The 24,416-nt window shown below is 37.3% G+C and overlaps 2 protein-coding genes across 3 annotated transcripts; both read right to left on the reverse strand.

The window, feature by feature from the left end:
- Nucleotides 1-330: 330 nt before the first annotated feature.
- Nucleotides 331-6,227, reverse strand: SLC10A5 (solute carrier family 10 member 5). Its single transcript, XM_045186122.2, is given in 4 exon segments — nt 331-2,516; nt 2,518-2,824; nt 2,827-2,856; nt 2,859-6,227. Coding segments are annotated over 4 exon segments (1,491 nt in total). The 5' UTR covers nt 3,166-6,227; the 3' UTR covers nt 331-1,669.
- Nucleotides 6,228-6,338: 111 nt separating this feature from the next.
- Nucleotides 6,339-22,982, reverse strand: ZFAND1 (zinc finger AN1-type containing 1). Of its 2 annotated transcripts, none has more exons than XM_045186123.3 (8): nt 22,872-22,982; nt 20,592-20,634; nt 19,610-19,649; nt 17,204-17,331; nt 17,029-17,120; nt 16,167-16,288; nt 7,348-7,482; nt 6,339-7,250 (listed from the first exon to the last, which is right to left on the reverse strand). In XM_045186123.3, the coding sequence occupies exons 1-8, from the start codon at nt 22,924-22,926 to the stop codon at nt 7,080-7,082; spliced, it is 786 nt and encodes a 261-aa protein (XP_045042058.1). In that variant the 5' UTR covers nt 22,927-22,982; the 3' UTR covers nt 6,339-7,079. The 2 variants fall into 2 exon arrangements, with proteins under 2 accessions (XP_045042058.1, XP_024434063.1); XM_024578295.4 differs by having other exon boundaries at nt 7,348-7,503; nt 22,872-22,955.
- Nucleotides 22,983-24,416: the final 1,434 nt, after the last annotated feature.

Consider the following 24,416-nt stretch of genomic DNA (forward strand, 5'->3'; position numbering starts at 1 on the left):
TTCTCTCTCAGATCAATAAATAACCATAGAAATTGATGCTTGGACAATGTATCACAGAATCTAAACTCTTAAAAGTTAGAAACTTTTAAAAACTAGCCTAATACCTCTACCTCTAGATATTTTTCTAACCAATCACAGTTGTGTAAAATACTTGGTATGAACTCACCAACTGGATAGCATGTTTTATGCATCTCATTCTTAAAAAAAAAAAAAAAAAAAAAAAGAATAACTTAAGTAACTTTATCCCAATCCAAATTAGTCAAATTTTGTTATGTAAAAATCTGTTTTCCACAATACAACTGATAGATAAAATGTATTCCAAGACCCATCTATGCATTTTTAACTCCTTTTAACATGGAAGACCAATCAGATATGCAAAGAAACAGTAATGATGAGTTTACTGTGTGTTAGGCAGTGTTCTGAAAACCTTGCTCATATTAACTAATTTAATCCTCACAACAATAGCATGAGGTAGATAGGATCATTACCCACATTTTCCACATGAATTTAGGCAGACAGAGTAAGCAATTTGACCAATGTCATCCAGCTGGTAGATGACAGAGCTGAAATTGCAGACCCAGGCACAGTCTGGCTCTGCACCATATGATCTTGACCTTTATAGATATTGCTGATTAATTTATCCAATAAATGTTGAATGAGCATCTACTCTGTTTGAGACATTGTGCTAAACACTGTAGGGAATTCCAAGAATACGGGGCACCTGCACTCAAGAAGTTCATTGGGCCCCAGGCCATGTGGCTCAGTTGGTTGGAGCATAACTGAAAGGTTTGGGTTCAAATCCCAGTGAGGGCACATACCTAGGTTGTGGGTTTGATCCCCAATCTGGCATGTAAGATCCCTGGTCCTGGCACATATGGGAGGCAACCAATTCACACTTCTCTCTCTAAAAGCAATGATAAAATGTCCTCGGGTGAGGATAAAAAATTAAAAAAGAATTTTTTAAAAAATTTTGGTTGCTGCCCTAACTACAGCACTTGTGTGTGGTTACTCTCATCAGTCTGAACCTTCTTCACTTTGCCCCATCACCCTGCTCATGGTGCTAGGTCCTAGAATTTCATGCCAGAACCACAGACTTAAGAGTTGAGCAAGATCTTAAACCTCAGTTGAATTTCTTCATTTTACAGATGTAAAACTGAAGAACAGAGAAGTGTCTTGTTCAAGGTCACTAAGTTAATGAAAGGCAGATCTATCAGCTCCCAATCAGTAAAATATGTTCATGGAAATGCATATAAGTTAAATTTGTGCAAGCTTAATTATATTTTTGGTATCTAAGTGGACACTTCTGTGTAAAGGACTCAGTAGTAAAAGACTCCATGTAAACATTTATCACTTTATAAAGTGAATAATAACCAGCCACCACCATGCCGAAAAACATCTTTTATAAATCTTGGTATTCATATATTAAATTTTATGAAATTATAAAAAAAGAACTTTGGTTTTCTTATTGGCTGACAAACCAATTACCTAATATTATGAGAATTTACAACTTCTTCACGTAATATGCCTATTACGTGAACACTCCTTCCGTAAAAGGTTGGGATAGTCTCATAATCACTACAGGAGGTGTTTTTTAAATTGCTCTTTCCCGCATGCGAGACCATACTGAAGTACACATTCCAATCCAACTCTTAAAACATTTCCAACACAGCTACAAAGTGATCGCCTTCTTCTGAACTCCCATATGATAATGTACATATTCTGATAATGTATACTTCCCCGCCACTGTCAAGTTTGCACAGATCATAAGTGGGTTGAAAGCAGGCATTATTTTAGATATTCTTTGAATCTCCCATAGTACTTCATTCAGAGTAGGAATTGTCATGCTTTGATTGTTAGATGAGGGGAATTTTTTTCTTTTATATTCTATGATAAGGATACATCTTTTCTTCGCCTTGTAGAACAGGAGGATCAGTAACATTTCATATCCAGAACACATGGCCACTGTAACAGGAGCAACAGAAGCTAAGTCTGCCTTGGATTGGGAAAGAGAAAGCTTGATGACAGCCAGAGCTAAGGAGCTACTTAGCATCCCACTTTCAATAGCAACAGTTTTACATATAGGAAGGGGCAGCCTAGAGATTTTAGCAAAGGAGTACCCAAACAGAAAACCCAAAGCAGGAACTAAGATACCTAACAGAAGCACCTCTAAGTTAACTGTTATTAGAAACCTTAATCCCATTCTGAACATCAAATAAATTCCTACAGACACTAAAATAAAACTCAGAGGTCTAATGATTCTCTCTAGGACATTTGCTTTTTCAGGTATTCTACGCTTGATGACTATTCCAGCCGATATAGGAATAAGTATGAGGAGGAGTGGTGACATAATTATCAAAACAGGAATATGGAATGTACCAGATAACCCTAAAATCCTACTGCACAGGTAAGAATTGGCAGGTATCATTATAAGGGCCAAGACCACTGGCATGCACGTAATCAAAATAGCCAAAGTGGTACCTCTTTCTGGAAGCAGAGCAAAGAGATAACCCCACCCCTCCTGGGCATGTGCAGGTCATTACACATCTGAAAGCCTGTGCCTCAGGCAATGACAAAATCTGAGTCAAAAGAAATCCACAAAATGGCATAAGAAAAAACTGTGTAAATGTCCCCAAAATTATTGGCAAAGGTCTCTTCCATAGTGTTTGAAACACATGCAATCCAATCTTGCAACCAAATGCACATTTATTTAACAGTATCATTGGCAGAATATGTATTAGGATATTTCTATCTATGTGCACGGATGCCTGGAAAAGACTGTCTTGTCTTTGTTTGAGCACTTCGACTCTGACATTCTTTATTTCTTAATGAGTCTTTCTTGCCTACCTTCAGAATCTCCAGTTGAATGGCCAAATTTGTCTCCCCTTATTCCTCTGTCACTAGCTTTATGATAAAGTTTGTAGCATCCACGAAGGTCTTGGTCACGTTCACCACCTACAGCATTTTAGGATTTTCTAACTGCACAAAGAGGTCGCTGGAGTTGGGCCATTTATCTTTGTAACTTGATCGGACGACAACTGTTTCTTCTGTCTTTGGGAAGAATAGTATTTCAGTCTCCTCTATATTCAGAAAACTGAGAAATGATTTCCTTGGTTCTCCCAGAGTCACACATGACAAAAGCAATACAATAAAAAATTTTCTAATCATTTTGAAAGCTTAAATTAATCATATATGCAAAAGCATTAAAACCAACTAGAGAACATTCCTGATAAAGGTTGAGGCAAGAGTTGTTTTGCTGGATCAAAGTACGGAGGAAGAACTATGTACTTTCAAACAAATACCAAGATGCCTAGTAAGTGACACACCTGCCTAACCTGTAGTTATGAAAATGTACAAGCCACAGTATATTACAGCTTCAATTTATCACAGCAGAAACCTAATCTCTTCTTTCATTCCTTTTCTGCTAAAAAAAAAAAAAGAGGCTCCTATTCACCTGAATTTAAAAACTTAGGGTCATCATTTTTTGTTTTTCTTTCTCCCTAAGGAAAAGCTACACCGGAAACAGTCAGGATCTGAAATACTAAAATAGATATTGAGGAGGCCTGCAAGTGGGTGTTACTATTTTACTCACTCATGTCAAAATCAAGTTAAGTATTTACTGGTCCTGTTTGCTGGGGCCCTATGCCTAGAGCAGGTATCGCAGAGGAATCCAGCCCAATGCGTCTCCACATTCCAGCAGTTCTCCAGGGTAATCCCTTAGCTTGATGTAGAAAACCAGAGTCCATAAATCAGCCTTGCTATATCCTTAGGCAACTAATGATTTTCTACAAATCTAAAAAGTGTTTGCATCAATTAGGCAAAATCTGAAACTGTTTTGGGGATCCTTAAGTAGAACAACAATGTCCTAGTTACCAGAAAGGTTGGGAACCTGGGAAGCTGGTGGCCAGATCCATGGCCAAGGGATAGCCTGATTAAGGAACCGCTGCTGCCAGACACCACTGAGCCTGACAAATGGGGCAATGGAAGGTCACTGACACTAATTCTCTTTCTCCTCCCTTCACAGCTGAGGGCAAGGACATTCCACTGACCCAACTGAGGGTCATATGCCTGTGCCTTGGCTTCCAGGAAAAAGGAAAAGTATTGGGTTTTTTGGACTTCAACCCACATACTCCCATAATTATGTATTTCTCACACAAGAGAGGGAGTTCTGATACTACACAGAAAAAAGAAAACAATAAGAAAAAAATCAGCTCCAACCATCTTACTACTAAGCCTACAGATCTGGTAGTCTCTGAACAGATAACCACTTCAGCAGATCCTTCAGGGAGTCAAGACAGAATCTGTGTTAAATTGCCACAAGGACCGTTTGTAGTAAGTACTTTTAGATCATGATGTTTGCTCCTCAAAAATTGTTAAAGCAATTTTAGTGTACATTTTTTAAAGTTTTAAAAATTCTACTTATATAGGTTAATTTTTCAAAGGCAGTAGACTCTACACCTAAAATATTGAATGTCAACTGTAACTAAAAAATAAATGTTTTAAAAACTGCAACAGACCCTATAGTTCATAAATTGTATTTCCACATACCACATCAAGACATTGTCCCAATGCTGAAAATAGGGAATGTAACTGATGTTTCTATGATATCTCAGTTACATTTCTGGAGAACTTCCCTAAAGAAAAGACACTTCATAAAACCAAAGCCATCTTTATAGTATGTGACCAAATGTTTTAAATCACAATTTCTGTTGCCCAGCTAAAAAATGTAAGGAAGGTACATTTCATTTTGCTCAGATTCCTCTATCTGCAACCTAAACTCTATAGGGAATAAAACCTGACAAATCTGGAAAAAAATGAATAATTTATTTTTCACATGCCTTTACTGGCTGATTATATTTAAACTGAAGCTAATTTATATCATATTATTATTACAACTATTCATCTGAATTGAAAACTATTTGTGAGTTTTCTACTTATAATTCTAGTTGTCAGCAAGCACGTAGAAACATACTAAGGTGGCGCTGGGAACAGTCAAACTCTAAAATTTCACTGAGCATACTCAACCTAACAAAGTCTGAGAAAGCTGACTGATGTCAATAGTTTGGAAATGAGAAGCTGGGAGCTTTTCTCTTGCCTACAACCTGTCCTCTTTAGGAGACTGTTCATGCTGGGTCTGATCCCAGGAGGCTCTGAGGATACTGGTACTTGTGTCTTCTGGACAAGCTTGCCCCACTATCTGGCAATGAACCTAACCAAGGATGCCTATTGACACAGTCCTTTCCTCCATGACCCTGGTCTCCTTTCTGTCTAGTCATTGACAGGCCTGCTTCCACATTCTCCCACTGTAACTCAGTCTCTGCCAGCCTTATGTACCCTCTTCTCACTCTTCATTGGTACTTTCTCTGGTATATTTAGCTTTATATTCACGAGACATATGTTAACCCCTTACCATGTATAAATAATTATGACACATGCTGAGGTATTTGTTTTGTGTGTGGGGGGGGGAGCTCTGCCCGCAGAGCACCGCCCCCCCATCTGCCATGGATGAGAATAAGTCTACCAAGACATGATCTGCTTGGGGAGGAAAGGTGGCTGATCTCTCAAAGGAGAAGGGGGGCGGTGTTCCTCAGTAGGCTTTTATTGGATTTAGTTTGCATAGGAATACAGGGCGTGTGTGTGTGTGTGTGTGTGTGTGTGTGTGTACAGCTCATCAATCATTGTCAGCAGTGGTGATCAAACAGATAACATTCAAAGAACTCTGAGGGCTTATTCAAAGTCAGAGACAGATGGCTAAAGGGCCATAAAACTTTGGGGGAAACATACTCATTTCATGCTTGGACCCTTATCATTTAAATTGAGGGTATTAGCAAAACAGGTTTCACAGGATTTTATGCATTCTTTCTTAGGCCTGATCACCCCAGGGAACCCGCTCTCATTGGTACTTTCTCTGGTATATTTAGCTTTATATTCATGAGATGTATGTTAACCCTCTACCATGTACAAATAATTATGACACATGCTGAGGTATTTGTGTTAAAACTTCCTGGTATATTTAAGGATTATTTCTACTTCTGGTCATACAGTTTGTGATGAAAGAGATATTGGAACAGAGCTACGCTTATGATCCATCTGCTCATTTGGTACTTGCCACACACTAGAATCAAATCCTTAACTTAGTAGGTACCTGAATAACTATACTAATATAAATGAATGTATCATCAGCTAATGTAAGTCAGAAGCTATCTCCATTCTTTCCATTAAAATAGCACAAAGAAAAAAATTAAGAGAGAAAATGAACATTCCAAGTCTATTCCTTCAATTAAACCTAAAGCCACTGTACTTGTCCACGACAATTAAAAAAGGGACAAAGAAGAAATAAATCTTTTCTGCTCCTTCTATATAGCAGTCCTTTATTGAGTATGGAATACATCAGTCAGAGCATCAATTTGTCAGTAAAATGTGTCTACTTTTGGCATGTTTTTTCTTTGGTAGATATAGAGACTGCACTGCAAATGAGCTACCTCATTTTTCTTCTCATTTGTAATATCCTTCATCAGAGATATGCCCCAAAGCAATTAAATTACACCAAGAAAATCATTTCCCCTTCCTAGGCCAGAGATTTCTCATCCAAAACTTTGACAAGTGAATGAGACAGTCTCTCAGTTCCTCTGATTCATGTACCCACATGAATTTATACATCATGATGTAGCACAAGGTAAAGCTCTACTGCCTTGGCCATGGAACTTGCTTAAAGCAAAAGTGATACATGTACCCTCTAAGAGCCTCTTCTTTCCTCCTCTGCCAGAAGAATGGTAATGTCCCAAAAAGGACAGCTGAACGTCCAGTGAAGATGCAGAAGTCAACACCAACCCAGTGAGACATACAGCTTTGTTGTTGTTATTATAGCACATTCTACTAAAATCTAATGAAATACAACAATTTGCTAATAATTGAGTGTCAATTCATAAACTTTAAAACAATTTTAATTTATAGAAAACTGGTAACATTATAATATAATGGAAACAAATTTAAAGCAACTTTTAAAAATAAAAATATGAATAGTATTGATAGTAAAAAAATATGACTTCACATAGAGGTTAGCTCATTGAATCCTTAAATGACTATTCCAAGTAAGAATCAACATTTTTTAAAAAGTGTTCTTCCTCATTAAGATATTCCAAGATAATATTTCCACCATTATATAAAGGACAATCCTCCTTAGCAATCCACATTTCCAAAGTATGATCCAAGGGTAATGCTTCTCCTGAAGTCATGTGACATAACCTTAATTTCTGTTACAAGAGAAACAAAGCACACTGTAATAAACAAAGATGCCTGTGCAGCATATCCTAAAACTTCTAGGGAAAACTTATTATAACCAGTTGTTACCTTGGCTGTTAATCTGTTGTTGTTGTTTTTGAGACTGGCTAAAGAAGCTGCAAAGTCAATGACCTTCCCAATGCTCCATCGGCCGCAGAAGAACATTGGTTTGCTCTTCTCTTTGCTTTCCTTGGGTAAGAAAACCTGCAAGTAAATTCTTTCTGTCTGTAAAAATAAAAAAGTTAAAATACCGATTATGTACATGAACTAGTTATCCATTTTTGTCTGGTGACATGTCCTCCTCTCTTCTCCTGGTCAGAGGGATCACCCTCTAATGCGTAGCCCAGCATCCACCTGAATTCATGGGAACAGGACTCAAGACCCTGGCAGGGTGATTTGTGCAAAGACAGGTATGTGACCTAAGGCAGGCCAGTTAAGGCCTTTTCCTGGAATTTTACCTTCAAAAGCTGGGGGAGGGAAGGGAGAGCTCTTTTTCCCAAATTTTTTAGTCTTTGAATTAAACTTGGAATTGCCTGCAGCTATATCCCCCAGGAATCTCAGCTATTCCTGAAACAATGTGGAAAAAAAGTCTTCTGAAATGGGAAAGAATGAGTTCAATACAGACAGAGAAGTCAAGGGCACAATGGACTCATTCAACTGCATTTGATTCCTGGAATCCGGTCATCATTAGAGACTAGATCAAAGCCACTCCCCATCATATAAGGGAAAAAATTGTTTTGATTAAACTACTTGGTATCGAGTTTCTGTCACCTGCGATTGAAAGATCCCTGAAACATAAAACATGTCTTTTCATGTGAAAGACTTCACAACGTATTTAGAGACAACAGGGCTTTTGAGAATAAAGAAACTAAAGAAAGAAAAAAGAAGAGAACAGACAACTACTATATCAATAAAAGAGAAGGAATCATAGATTTGAATGGTTCCTCTAATATTCTATACCCTATATGCCTTCTTATGTTGTATTTTCTTGCTAAATTAATAAATTCAGGGAAAAAAAGGAATAAGAACAAAGGTGTTCCACCTTGGATCTTCCTTGATTCCTAAAAATAACTTTAAAAAGTGCTGGCTTTGTAAAGGGAGATCTGGCCAGATCACTGGGTACAGGTGAGGCACCCCAGAGAGGTGTCAGGAAGTGCTGAAGGTGGCAGGATTTAAGCCGCAGCCGCGTGTGACTTCATTTCCCTGGGTGAGGGTAAACAAACAAGTGTATGACACCCAGGCCCGGGCAGAGATGCTGTAACCCTGGGCGTATCTAGAAAATCTTTCCACCCACTTCTGGGGCATGGCAACTGGAGGAGGGGCAGAGATGCTGCACAGGCTGACATGTACCTGTCTAGCCCACAGGACTGGCTAGAAAAGTTGGATGCTCCTACAGCGAGTAGGATTTTGGGACATAAGATTTAACCAGAGGGCGCAGAGTCTTATTCCTTTTTGGGTTCCCCTAATAGGGGACTTAAGAGTTGGAAAATTTTAGTAGCTAATAAGCTTAGCAATCAATGCTTTTTACAAAAAGCATGTAAAAGCTTTTGTTCCAGGAACTGAAGGTATGACCCACCCTGACTCCAGGAGACCAGAAGCAGTTCCACCTTTGTCTGTCAGGAGGACTGCAAGCAGCTCAAGATGATATCTGAGCCACTGTACTCCAGGGTGAGATGACCACCGCCTGGGGCACAGCTTAAGACCACTGCCCAGAGCAAGAAAGTTTAAGTTGGTTTTTTTTAATCCAATTAACTTTTCCCTGAATTCCAAACCCCTTACCTACACTTTGTTCTCCTTATAAAAAGGGCCATTTTAAAATGGAATTTAAGATGGTCTATAGGGTATGAACCCGCCATCTTCTCAGATCACCAGCCATCTGAATAAAGCACCCATAAAGACTCAATCGCTGTCAGTGCTTATTGGGTTTGGTAGTGACAGGCAGCCCAAAATCTGGTGTCTTTTCCAGTTTTACCCTTGCTCACCCAGTCAGGGTGGGCCGGAGTGTTTGTGAGGCCCAGTGGATGTTGGACCTGCTTGTGGCTCTTGCCATGCCCTTCCACACCCAGTTGGGAGCAGGCCCACTGGGACACGTGCCTTGCTGGCAGCAGTCCTTGGGATGCTGCAGCTCCACATGACTTGGCACGGGTCCTGGACTGTACTCCCATTCTATTGCTCTGAGAGCACTGCACAGACACACAGGCTATGAACATTCACTGACCCCAGGGGTGCAAGTAGCCTTGGGGGCCGGGGCCCCACAGACAGAGCTGCTTACAAGACAGGCTACAAAGATCTCGCAGTGTGCCCCATCCTGGGACTGGGAGGAAGCTGCGGCAAGGCAATGGCGATGCTGGCCCCACAAGTGCACAAGTCGGAGAGAAAGAACCTGAAGCTGGAGAGCCAGAGGAGACCGGTTTACCCAACAGACTTAGGCTCCAGGAGGACAGATAAGAATGGAGTGGGTTGTCTGGACACTCACTTTGGTACTGGGGTGGCTGGCTTCTTCCTGTGTTTTGCAGAAGAGATTGGCTTGGAGCCAATACTTCCCCATATTGGGCAACCTTTTAATAAAAACCTTTTTGTTCCCCACCACTTTTGGTGTTATGCTTGTGTTCAGCGGCAGGCAGCTGAATCCTACTCTGTTCGGCAACAGTTTTACAGACCAATTATTGTCACAATAAAATTTTTGGCATAAGAGAAGCATCTATAAGTAGCAGAGGAAAGATTACAATTATTTTAAGAAATATCAGATTCAAGACAATGCCCATCCCAGCACTACAGAATATTGATTTGTTGAAGACCAGTGAAGTATATTATTACAGATAACAAATACTAAAAGAAAAAATAAGAAATCATTGGAAATTCAAGTTTTGGGGCTAACTCTATCACCTAGTAGTTCCTGCTCCAAAATCATACTAATAAGAGTATAAATATGAAAAGAGAACATTAAAAAGATATAGCCTCACCTAAAAAAAAAAGTCTGAAGACATAAAATGAAACAGAAAAGCAAAAGAGTAGGAACAGTGAGAGAGACATAGAAGAACCGATGTTCAACACAAACATGCACAATTTTTTAAACTGAAATTTCAAACCAAATCAAATATGAAAATAAGTAAACTTGAAAAAAGACATTTAAAAAAGTTATTTAGGGCCATGGCCGGGTAGCTCAGTTCACTGGAGCATCTTCTCAATATGCCAAAGTGGCACATTCAATCCCAGGTCAGGGCACATGCAAGACTAAACCAATGAATAACATAAATAAGTGGAACAACAAATCAATGTTTCTCTCTCAAAATTAATAAATAAAAAAATTGTTTAAGTTAGTTAGGATAGACAATGAGATATATTACAGGAATAATATCTGTGACAAAGGAACAAGAAGTTAAGAAACCAAAACAGGCAGAAGTGAAATAAGAAAGGCTATAAATATCTAATAAGAAATATAATCATTAATAAACAAAGTTTCTGAAATAAAAAACTCAAACAGGATAAATTTCTGTAATCTTCCATAAAAAGGCTTACTTGAGGAAGTTATCTAGGATACATAAAATACAGCACAAACTGGTATCAAGACAAATTTCAAATCCAAAAATACACCTATCTGAAATTAACAAGAATTTCAGAAGATAATAGATGATGGAGAAGTCCAGAAATGATGGTAAAGCAATAATCAAAGAAAAAAATGATTATAATTTTCCAAAAGCGAAGAGATAAGTCAAAATTTAAAACACCTCAAGGGCCAAGCTGGATGATTAAAATAAATCCATGCCTGAAACACTGCGCTGAAACTAGAAAATATCACAGGTAAACTCTTAAAAGCCACCAAAAGAAAACCACCCATAAGTAACAAGAATTGAGTGACAGTAAACATTTCCCCAACAGTAAAGAGGTGAGAGTCTATAATACACAATCCAGCTCAAGTGAAGGTAAAATTGGCTACTTTCAGACAAAAAAGCCTAAAAGAGTTTACCAACAAAGACTCTGAATGAATTACTAAAGGATGTACCTCAGCAAAATAAAGTCCTAAGGAAAGAAGAAACTCAAAAAATATAGTGATAAAAAATAATCTTCTGTGTGAACAAAGATAATGGGATAGGAGACATTCAAGTGAACAGGCATGCCAAGCTCCTTGTACTATTTGAGAGAATATAATAACAAGTGACTTTAGATTTTGAGAGAAAAAACAGTGTTTAAATATATATTATTAAAAATGTAAATATGGCTATTATCACCATTATTATAACACATTATATTGGAGATTCTAAAGACTGTAGTATAAGAAAATGAAATAACTAGTGTAATTATTAAAAAATAAAATTGCCATGCTGGTGTGGTTCAGTGCATTGAGAGCCGGCCTGTGAACCAAAGGATTGCCGGTTTGATTCCCAGTCTAGGGAACATGCCTGGGTTGTGGGCCAGGTCCCCAGCAGGGGGTGCATGAGAGGCAACCACACATTGATGTTTCTCTCCCCCTCTTCCCATCTCTAAAAATAAATAAATAAATAAAATCTTTTAAAAAAATGTCCTGCTTATGTTTTAAAAAATTAAATTAAAGCTACCCTTACTTGTGGTTGGGATGTGACTGTATATGTAGAAAATCAAAGGCACTAATGAGGAACAAACTTCTAAGATGAATAATAGAGTTTTAGGACATGGTTGAATCAGATGAATATACAAAAATCAAGACCTTTTTTCTCTACATTAGCAGTAAGTACCTAAAAATAGAGGTGAATGTAAATATTCTGTTCACGATAGAAATAAATCCAAAAGATAATTAGGAATGAAAATAAATATGGAATAGGATTAAAATGAAGAAATATATGTTACAGAAGGCAAGAAAACATGATCTGAATAATTGAAAATACACATAAGGTTCATAGACAGGAAGGTCATGTAATAAAAATGTCATTTCTCTCAAAACTGGTAAGTAACATATAATACAAATCCAATATGAATCCTTCAGGGTGTGTTTAATTTTTCTCTTTATACATTTTTTTAATAGTTACACTTTGTTAAAAGCATGTACTACTTTTGTGAATTTAAAAACATCAAAAAAATTTCAAAAAAAATACTAAGGGTAATCACTAAAAGAAGAAGACTACAATTAATGGTTTCTAAACCAGCAGGGTAAAAGAAAATGTAGAAAACTCAATCAATACAAAAGATGACATGAAAGAGAAATAAAGGAAAAGGATGATGAGCAAAAATCCTACGACAGAACAAATAATCCAAATGTACCAGTGATCACAATATATATAAATGGATTCAACTCACCTATAAAAGAGGGATACTATCAAACTGGATTAAAAAAACAAAGTCCAGCTATATGCTGCTTACAAGAGACATCCTAAAACAAGAGACATCCTAAAACAAAACAACACAGAAAAGTTGAATATAATGTGATGAAAAATGACATAATAGTTAAATATTAATCAAAAGAAAACTAGTAAAACAATGCTATTATAACTCAAAATAGCATTTAAGGTGCAATTCAGAAAGAAGATATAACCACGAAGAAATTTCACACACCTGGTAATAGACAACTCAGCAAAACCAGTAGAATTATAAGAAAAGAACCCGACAAAAACCACAGCTACATGAGATTTTTAAACATCTGTCTCAGAAACTGATAGATAAGCAGGCCAAAAATTAGTATGCACACACATACAAACACGGGCACAAATATGTAGACATACACACAGAGAGAGACTGCAAATGATAAAGCAAATAGAGCAAAATGTGAATGAGTGGTACATTTGGGTAAAGAATTATAGAAAAATTCTTTGCACTATTCTTGCAACTATTCTGTGTTTGAAACTGTACCAAATTCAAGTTACCTAAAAAACACTTTCAAACAATGTGTTAAAATTAGGTAAGTACATTATTGATTGCGAGAAGTTGAAAAAAGAACATCAGAGAAAATCTGAACAAGAAAAAGAAAAAAGAAAAAAAGGAAATCATAACATAAGAGTACAATTTAGAGAAAGAGAAACAAAGGAACAATACAGAGGTTAGTAAAACCAAAATATGGTTCTCTGAAAAGACTAACATATAAATTTAAAAAACCCACAAACTTTTAGGAAGAGTGTTCAAGGAGAAAACAAAGAAAAATACAAATGGAAAATGTTAAGAATGAAATGGAGTAACTAAAGACACAGAAGTGATTTTGGAATGTAAGAAAATAAATTGAATAACTGTAATAATAAATTGGAAAATCTACACTGGGAATTTTTAAGAAAAATATTATTTACCAAAACTTATTTCAGAAGCAATAGATTATCCAAATAAATTGAGAGCTATTTAATATTTGAAATAGTATTAAAAATTCTCCCCTCAAAAAGGAGGTAAATACAAAGGCTATACTAACTACTACCAAACCTTCTAGCACAAAGAATCCCCAACCTCTACAATTATTTCAAAGAATAGAAACGGGAAAGCTACTAACTGATTTTATAAGTATAATCTGGCTACTAATGTCACAAAATAACACTGAATAATGTATTAGAAAATAAAGTTAGCAGTTCATTTTAAAAGAATTATATATAGGAGTCAAGTGGTTTATCTTGGAGTATGTAAGTGATTCAACAACAGAAAAATTGATCAACATAATTTATCACAGTGGTAAGAAAAAAAAAACACCTCAACATGATCATCTTATTAGATGTAGGAAAAAAACTTATAGAAAAATTTAAGAGCTATTCATGATATAAATTCCTAGGAAACTAGGAACAGGAAAAAATATTGTTAACCTGATAAAGGCTACTATCAAAAACCTAGAGTAAAGATAATATTTAATGTTAAAACTTCAAAATCATTGGGATTAAAATAAAAAATGTGAAGATGCTATCACCCATACTATTCAATATTGTTCTGGAGAGCTCAACCAATGAATTAAAACAAATAATGATGAAAAGGAGGAGGAATAAGTGGAAATAAAATTTGAAAAAAAGAAAAAAAAACCCAAATACAAAACTCATTTGCAGAAAACATAACTGCACAGAAAACTTCCCAGAAAAATCTATAAACTATGGGAACAATTAGAGGTCTCTTTGCTGGAGAGAAGGACAATATTAAAAAAAACAGCAATAACCAACTAAGAAAACATTAATTTAAAAATTATTTACAGTGGCAGCAAAAATTATGAAGTACCTAAGAATATACCTAAGAAAAGATATTCATGGTAAGCACTACAGATATTGAAGACAGAAAAGAAGAACTAAAGAAAAATTGGAATGACAGACCATAAACATGGATGAGAAGAGTCAAAATTCTAGAGATAAACTTTTCTAATAAAAAATTCAGCACAATTCCTATCATGCACAATTTCACAGAACAGGATAAAGTGATACTAAAATTTTTACAAAAGAACAAATGGTCAAGAATAGACACAGCTGAAAGCAAAGAATAAAGTGTAGAGATTTGTCCTACTCATTATACAGCCATGATAATTAAGACAGGTTGATATTGATGCAAAGATAGAAAAAGAACTGAATTGAGAGTCCTACACCAGTCTCAAACGTAGGGAGCAAAATGGTGGGTGACAGACGTGTAATTACAAGGATGAACACTCAATACCTTATGTTATGACAATAGGTAATACATCCAGGTGTGTGTGTGTATTTCTATTTGTGGAAATCTTTACTTTTTAACAATTAATGTCTAAATGGAATAAAGAATTAAACAAAATAAAACTTTTAAAGGAAAATATAAGAAAATAAACAATTTATTTTGAAAAGTACAAATCTTAAGGAAATCACTAATAAATTTGAGTGTATTAAAATTTAAAATGTCTGGACTACTATAAGAGATCAAAAACAAAGTGAACACAAACCACAGACTAAGAGAAGCTATGTACAACACATTTAATCAAAAAGTTCAGAACATCTAAAGAATCTTATAAATATATTTTTTAAATGTACCAAACTAACCAACAGAAAAAGTGGGCAAAAGATATGAGCAAATAATTCACAGAAGTCAACGACCAATAAACTTATGCAATGTAGCTGAACCTCAGTTGTCAAAAGGGAAGTTTAACTTTAAACCTCAGTGAGATATGACTTCATATCTATCAGATTTGAAGCTACAATGAATAATACCCAGTGTTGGCAAGAAACACGGAAACTCTCAGACAAGGAGAAAAGTCAGTACAACCATTAACAGTACAAAGCTGACAATATCCAGGAAAGTGGAAGATGAGCAAATCCTGTGACCCAGATTTTCTATTTCTCGGTACATTTCCCAGAATAGCATTTTTCAATATGAGGGTTTCAATACTTCAGGGATTACAAAATCAATAATCTTTAAAATAAAATATGCCAGAGCATATAACATAGTTGTAAGGCTAAGTGAAATCATGTTAAGGTATGTATGTATGTATGCATGCATGCATGTGTATATGTACTGGGTTGTTGTATAAAATGTAATTGATATTATGAAATTTTGAAGGGACTGCCCTAGAGAAATGTTCCCATATACATACAAGGACATTCACTGTTGAACAACTTATAATAGCAAAAAAAAAAAAAAAAAACTTGGAAAAACTCTGAATATTGTTTATGAAGAGAATGAATAAACGTGGTAATTCATACCATGGGATATGCAGCTATCACAATGAACAAACTAGACTAAATGGCTCAACACAGATGAATGCTAAAATCATGACAAGTGGGAAAAAATGAATTGAAGAAGAATACATATGGTTACCTGCTATTTCTGTAAAGTAAAAAATCTCACAAAACTATGTATCATTTATTTATGTAGCAACACACCATGTAACACTAGGAATGATACACATCAGACTTAAGGTAGTAGTTACTAGGTCGGGGGGAGGAGTAGAGAGAGGCTTCAACTATATCTAAACATTTTTGTTTTTCAAAGTCTCTAAGACCAACCTGTGGCAATGACTTATCTCCTTCAGCATGCATCTTCAATTTCATCAACGCTACCTTTGCAGCTGTTGCACTATTTTTTGCACCCTTCCGTCGCTTAACTGCTGTCTCTCCTGTCTTGGAATCTAAGAAATAAGAATAAGCATATAAGCACATAAGAATGTTTACATTATTTTCCAGAGTTTTATTACTTATTACTTTATGGCTCTAAAATGTACACAAATTACACACAATGGAGATATAGAGAGACGACATTCATTGTGTCAATATTATATGTACATGCTCAATGGGAAAACACTGAGGTTGACCTAAGCAATCTCCACATCAAAAAACTCACTGTTATGTGCTTCTTTCCAGCTCAAGTCTATTTAATCTAATCAATAACACTTCTACAGAGAACTTTAAGATTTAGGTATAGAAAATTTTAATAAAAGTAGTATCCTTAACAGAGAATGAAAATTCTGCTGAATGAAAATACATTCTCTCCTGGTACCTCAAATTATCAGCAGCATTCCTAGGACAGGGGACTAGACTTAAAATTTAGTCTTGAGAGACTACAAACCACTACTTGAGCCTCATGAATACCATTTCTAGTCCTGACGGTTATCCATCTGATCTAAGTGGCCCAGCAAGAGAACATCCCGTAGGGAATTTCCACAGAATTTTCAAATTTTCTTTGGTCAGGCGGGCCTCATGTGAAATAGTGTTGCAAAAAATGTCATCGAAATCTGTTGCAAGTTGTAACACAGGGGCTCTTAACAACACCTTTCATACTGAAAAGCTGGCACGAGAAGAAGGAGCTTTGGAACTAATAAGAGTATATAGCAATAAGGGAAGCAATGAAGTAAGCTTTCTTGATACTTGCCAATAATGTCTTTAACGAGTTTCTGAGTGGTAGCCATCCGAGGCCTAGGGATTTCCAGGTTTTCACATTCGTGATCTGACTGATGACGGTGTCTGTGAATAACAGAAGAATGACACTAGTTATAGTATTTGCATACAAGTAAAACAGATACACAGAATTTTAATGATCTGAGCACCTCAGGCAAAAATTCTTCTCACAATAAGGACAGATAACTGGTACAAGCTCTTTTTCAACACACTCCTTGTATGAGCATGGATAAGATGCATGCGTATCTGACTTCAGTCTCTCCTTGATTACAGTTACCTGAAAATGTAGAAAAAAAGGGGGGGTGGTAATATTTCACATGGAAAGTAAATCAACAAATTTATTTTGGAAGGTTGCTTAAACTTATAAGAGCAACTTAGACACTCACACAAAACAGATTATAATAAATATTTGTGAGAAATGATTATTGTGTTGATTGTTCTACATTTTCATATTTTCCCTGCTGTGGTATACTTGTCTTCTAAGTCAAGTTAAAATGACTATTCAGTTACTCTTTATAATTTCAATCTTCTACTTTGTAACAGTCCAACACAAAGGTGCTTCCAATAATAATACACTCAGGTAATCACCTCATCATCCGCCCTCAAACAGCAAGTCATACCTACTTTCTACATCAACTTTAAGTAGTTAAATATATATGTGAATACGTAAGAATTATGTTTACCTATGATACAGAAGGTTAAAGACAATTTTCATAATGATATACTATATTCTTGATGGTTTAATATTGTATTGCCAGCAAATGTTACATCAGAGGAAGATAACAGTTTATAAGATCAGCCAGGCTATTTTGAGTACAGGTGACCCCCACTATTCAAAAGTAGCTCAGCATTCCTATGAAAACTTTCATAAGCCAAAATGGCTTAAAGCAAAGAAGCAATTGCCACTAATTTATATGGAAAATTTTTTGAGTGTTCCCAGACCACCAAATGGGTCTCCCAAATGCTCAGACTCAGTTCAAAGCTATGAGGGCTTAATGCTGAGATGCCAAGTGTGGTCCTTGGGGAAGGAGCTTGGTGGGACCACTCTCACGGCTTGGAGTGCGTGCTGCCTGTACAGTGAATGGCTCACTGCAAAACAAATGCTAAACACTACTTTCACTTTTTGTCTTTTATCATAAAAGTGCAAAAATCCTTTTTGGATTTCTTTCAGTTAGCAAAAACAGATACTAATGTGGTTTTTTCATAAAAGTGAATGAGCTTAAAGTGAACTTTCAAAAAATGGGGGGGTGGCAGGGGGAAACCTGTATTAAGTAACTGCTTCTAGAGTTTCATGAACTTAAGGAAATAACTGCTTGAAATATACAATCAAAGGACATCCTTCTATATCAATAATAGTTACATCTTGTTCAAACTGAATTAACTATTTTTCCAAATTTGTTCCAACAGTCTTAAGGTAAATGATTTTTTTTTTCACTAATTAAGGAGATCTAATTGAGAGACATTCTGTGAGACACATTCATAGGAAATCAAATAATACCCTAAGAAAAAGGAAAACGCAGCGCATTTACAAGCTATGTGAGAAACATCAGTATGTTTACTATAGGACTCTAAATGAGTATTCCCTTCCAATTAATCCCACGTAAGCCAGTATGTTCATTAACTTTTAGTTTCCTCAAATAAGTCACCTAAACTTCACAGGGCCAGATTTTGACTGACGCTCAGTTAAACTTCATTTTCTGTAATTGAGAGAACAGATGTAAAAACCCTCGGTAAAGTGCAAGGTAAATGGGGGCCAGGAATAAATGTCCGCTGCAAAGTGTGAGGCAAATGCTTCTTTCCAAACTGAGTGACGTCAGTTTTAACTTCCTGCCTCTCTCTGCCGCGAGGGAGCTAGGGCTGTCAAATTTGAGAAAACTACTTTAAGTGTGGTAGACTCAGCTTTCTCTTTTTTTGGTCTTTGAACTGAACTTATAAGTAAAGGAGGTGGCCTAAGCTGGCCCAGCACTGCTGTAACTGGGAGGCAATGGCTTTCCTTTGCAGATCTATTGGGCTCTCACTAAGCTTTCCCATTCACTTTATCTTTTATCAATAATAAGGATGATATTTTGGTTCCTATCTGCCAGACCTTTTGTTAATCTCTCCATTTGGTCAGAATTCGAATGGGATTTTATTGGACCATAGGTTTGTTCCTGGGTCTAAGGCTGACAGAGTTAGAACAATTTATTGCCACCAAATCCTAAAGACAGGCACCAGTAAAACTGAACACAAGAATAAAGAAAACTGGGAGGGATATATGATGAGGATGTTAATTCCATTTTAGATCTGTAAATATAGGGCCTAAAGCTGCAAGTAGGAAACCTCAACAGAAGTGTAGTATAAAGAAATAAAAATTATAAGAATAAAAATGTATAAATACCAAGTAGATCGACTTTTGTTTTAAACTGAGAAAAATAATATAAATGAAGCAAAAACCTCTTTCATAATGAGCTCAGTACGCCAAATTTTAGTCTGCTATACACTGATGGTTTGAAATCTCTTTAAAATCTGAGGAAAAGTACATAAATACAAACGTGTTATTAGAACTATTAACATACCTCAGGACAGTTGTGTGACTCTCTGCTTCTGTGTTCAAGGCTTAAATAATTTTAAAAAATAGCGTTTATTTAAATGCAATCAAATAATGTAAAGATAACTGCAATAATCTGAGATATTTCAATAGTTAGTATCCTTAAGATTAATTACACTTATACTACATTAAGAACTAACTCTACATATAAGGATAAACTGAGTACTAGATAAACATAGAGCAGCTACTGTCTCAAAAGTTTTAAAACACAACTATTCAACTTCCATGTGAATAAAAACAATTCATCACTTTAAATTTCCTTTACTCTGAGTGCTTTCAAGTGTGAAAAGACAATCTATTGATTCCTTTTATTTCTCAAAGGCCATCATTAATAAAAGGTCAAAGAAGAGCTTCTAGTTCTGATTTTAAAATATGCGTTACTTTACTTCTAATAAATCTTTCTGAATTATCTTTCTAAAAGAATTTATTCTTTCACTGCTTTGTTTAATAAATTAAATGCCTGATACATGAAAGTGTAGTTGCAAAGAAAATACATTTTCCAAAATCCTTGGTTAGTTCCCAGGTTTTTTACTTTGTATGTTATGTGTGGGCAAAGGCCATGTGATCCAATTTAAGACATGTACGGGTTGGGCTATTTTCATTTTATTAACTAAAATAAAGAGAAATAATCATAACTGGATTTTCCCTCCATATTCTTTATATTGTGGACATATTCTCTCCTGGTAATTAAAAGACACAAATACAAGTATTACATTTAAAAAAATCACACAGAAATAATGCCATCTGTGAAGTTAAAAGATTAGCCAACTATATGCACAAATAGTCAAGGCCTATGACTAGTCTGTTTTTTCCAAAGTGATTATCCTAATGAATATCAAATACCAATGGTTAAAGTAAGAACTGTTTGAAATCATTCTACTTTTCAGTAATAAACCTCATATTACCAGCACTAAAATTACTCTCAAGTCCCACATGAACAAGTAACTTACCAAAATATTCCTGAACAACCATCACATACAAATGGAAGAAAATCTAAAATAGAGGGAAAATGTTATATGTATTGGTCAGTGTTTGGTTTTGATTTAGTTTTCTTGAGCATACGGAATCTTCAACTCCAGAACTACCTCCATAGAAGAACTTTCAATTTTGACCAATATGCTAGTATAGCAAATAGTGGTTAAACAAAAGCCATCACAACCTCGATTACTTCTGGGAGAAAATAACCAGATTATCAGGAGATAAATGTTACTTGTAGTAGCATATTAAATCCAAAAAAAATTGTTTTTTGGTGTATTTGGTTTTGCTTCCTAGATTTAGTAGGTGTTGTTTTTGAGAGCTGAATACTGCAAAAATCCTGTAAGTGAAAAACCTGCATTTCAATTCTAATTTTGCTGCTTACTAATTTAGCAATGTTAGGCAAGTGACTTAATAGTACAGCTTTAGAGATTTTATATAGAAATATATTTTATAGTATAGTGTATTATGTATGTAAACACACACATATATATGCACAAAACCAAAGTTCTTATTAATTAGGTAATATAGGGATAAATATAGATATAAGTACACAGTGCCTGGGTATTTGTGTATGTATCTATGCTACATGCTGTATCTACTTCACAAAGTGATTAAGAAAACCAGATGATATACGTAAAAGGTATGAATAGGACAGTAACTATAATTTCAAAGATAATTACAACAATTAACATGCCTTGAATATATTCAATCAGAGAAAATATCCTGTGGTGACTTAGGAGATATTTTTAAAGAAATTCCAGAGATTCAATAGGTTGATCTGATACTGCAAAATTTAATCCTGAACTATGTTTTTCCTTGATGTTGGGGAACAACTAAGCTAGAACTGACTAACTAACTAACAACCAAGTAAGGAACAGAATTTTGGGAAAGTACAGGCAAGTATCCGTTCCCAGATGTGGCAACTGACTGCTAGTCACCAGACACAATCGGTTACTCTGAACTGTTTTCAATGTACTTCATATTATAGTTTACAGCCAAGTAAGGCGGGATATATACAATCACACCATTTTTACAAAGTGAAAACAAAAAAACACTGCACTGTAGAGAAAGCTGCGATTTTCCCCTCCAAAGACCTCATTCTACAGGTTATCTCGATAGGCAACAGAAAAAAGGGATCTTTTTATAACCGAAAGGGACCCCTGGGTAATTCTGTCTGTGGGACAAGAGGGCCCAAATACAGCTTCCTTCACCTAGGAACTGGGCTTAATGAACTGTTTCATTGTTGTTCTGACTACAGAATTCTGTGAGCATGTTTCATACCAAGAAAGTCTAGCAGGGATGCTGTCTTTTTGTCCACAGCCCATAGCAGGTATCTCTCATCAGTTGTGTCACTCCCACTAACCCCGGCTGAACCTCAGATTCCTTCTCAACAGAGAGACTCAGATACCTGCTGCCAATGACAGAAGAGGCCGCAAGGGGAGATGAAACCTATTTGCCACCCTCTTGCAGTGTGAGCCAAACGTGACAGTGCACGTAAGGACTGAAACCCAGGTACCAAGGACTGAGCTTGTTGTGTGCTTTATTTAGTTTTAGGAGCTTGCCTGCAGTAGACGTGTGAAATCCTTAAAGCCTGGGACACACTTCCCTGAACTGGCTATTGGATGGGCTCTGTGGATCCCGGGTCTCCCAGCTCAAGGGACAGAGATCACATTATTATTATTAATGCTCTAAAATGCAGCTTAACTACCAGCCTGAAAAAAGCCTTATGTAGTCCCAGCCCAAACTAGCTGCTCCGCAGATGTTTGCCGATTGGGTGACAATCAAAATGCAAGACTGCCAGAGCTGGGAGAGAGATAACCTGGCGGGATAGTCTGAGGATCAGCATCCCTTAGAGAATATGGTAAAAGCTAAGGGCCTTCGCACTATAAGCTTGTCTCTAGAGGCCCATAACCCAGGTTAAAACTGATCTCGCCTGCTGCCTCCACCAGACTATAAGTAACAGATTAAACAAGAAGTCTGGGGAAGAGAAGAGGCTTGCCCCAGCCCGCTGTGGCAGGGCCGGCGGAGCTCGAGCCTCCCCGCGTGAGACTTTTCGGTGAGCGCGCTCCACCACCCAGGTGCACGCCCAGGTGTGTTTCGAGGCGTCGCCGGGCTCCCTGCCGAGGAGACCTCGAGTCTCCCAGAAGCGCCAGCGAAGCTCGCTCCACACCCCGCAGGGCCCGCCGCCCAGGCCTCCCGTCTCCCGCCGCCACTGTCCGGGGGAGCAGAGCCGAAGCCGCCTCCGCTGTCACCTCGCTGCCTGCAGTGCTCCAACTGGCAGTGCAGCCCGACGTCCAAGTCCGCCATCTCCCAGCGCCACGAGGGGCGGGGCTGGAGGCAGGGGCGAGGCGTCCGAGCGCGCGGCGCTTGCTGGGAACCTGGAGAACCCGGGCGCCGACCCCGCGAGTGGGGCGGGGCCAGGGCCGGAAGCTGCAGAGCGCCGGGGAGTCTCTAGGAGAGCGGAGTGTTGGCGAGCGGGCGCCAAGTCCACCCAAAAGAAGGGCCTGACGTCCGTCTTTTTCCTACATGGGAAAAGTCCTCACGCCCAGCCCTTAAGGAAGTGCTCACCTCGCGTCCTGGAGGGTTGCTTGCTGCAACCAGAATCGCGGAAAGCCTCGCGAGGATCGTCTTTTGTTATTAGTATAACTCTAGGAACCAGCACAGTGCCCAGCACAGGTATTTATTTACAAGAGTCAAGTGAAGGAGAGCACTTGGATCGAGTGATTCGTGATTCGACTTACACTAGTGTTACTTGATTATATAGTTTAAAGTAAATACCCTTTGTGAGGAAGACGTTAGGCGTTTTTATGAATAAAGGTTTTAAACTTTTTTTCTTGCCTTTTAAATAATTTTTGGTAGAAAAAGTTCCCGCGTGCGTACTGAACCGCAGAGGGCTTGTTAGCCCAGACGCACACAACCACCTGAAGCAAGCTGACAGGGATTCCTTTGGGATGGAGGAGTTCCACATGCTTGATGAACCATTTCAAAGGAACTGAGGGAGGAGAGGCTCCTCTAGGGGAGGTACAAATGGATGCCATTCACCTGACGCGAGTCAGAGTGCTTAAGTGATAAAACTTATGACAGGAACTGGAAAAGTAGTCAGTACCTCCTGTATGCCCTTGGGTATTCCAGTGCCTGCTATATGACCTTTGGTTGTCCCAAGTCAATATTCACTGAAGAAGGGGGAAAGGTGGGCTTGGAAAACAGGTATCATTATTTAAGGTTTTGCACTTGAATAAATCTATGTAATAAATCCATCTCAGACTTGCTTGAATCTCTGAAGACATTAGATTTCAGAGCTGGAAGAAACCTAAGGTATTGTCTAGCTGTGTCAGCCTCCCTAGCTTCCCCCACCCCCCAACACACACACTTTGCTTTTAAAGAGAGGAAGGGGCTGGGGGAGAGACAGAGAGAGAGGGATAGAGAGAAACATCCATTGGTTGTCTTCTGTGCAGTCTGATGGGAATCGAACCCACAACCTGGGTGTGTGACCTGACTGGTAATCCAACCCGCAAATATTCAGTCTATAGGACATCTCTCCAATCCATTGAGCCACACCAGCCAGAGAAGCTTTTCTTTTTTAAGATGAGGAAGCAGGTTCATAGACATTAAATGACTTGTCCAAATTAGTGAAAGAGTCAGGACTAAAATCCAAGTGGCAAAGACTTCTGGCATTCTTGAATCCAAGAATTAGTGGCTTACCTAGATTTTGTATGTTTATTTTATCTGATTGTGTCAATCATTTTCAGGTTTTCTAGAATTGTACTGTTTTCTAGAATTCACTAAGTAAATTCTAA

The sequence above is a fragment of the Desmodus rotundus genome, chromosome 8 (genome assembly GCF_022682495.2).
Source record: "Desmodus rotundus isolate HL8 chromosome 8, HLdesRot8A.1, whole genome shotgun sequence".
Classification (NCBI taxonomy): domain Eukaryota; kingdom Metazoa; phylum Chordata; class Mammalia; order Chiroptera; family Phyllostomidae; genus Desmodus; species Desmodus rotundus.

Coding starts and splice junctions, on each gene's coding strand:
- ZFAND1 (XM_024578295.4), bottom strand. CDS start 22,926: ATGGCGGACTTGGACGTCGGGCTGCACTGCCAGTTGGAGCACTGCAGG. Junction 20,635..22,871: donor GGAGCACTGCAGGCAGCGAG/GTGACAGCGGAG, acceptor CCTCTATTTTAG/ATTTTCTTCCATTTGTATGT. Junction 16,289..17,028: donor ACTCGTTAAAGACATTATTG/GCAAGTATCAAG, acceptor CTTATTTCTTAG/ATTCCAAGACAGGAGAGACA.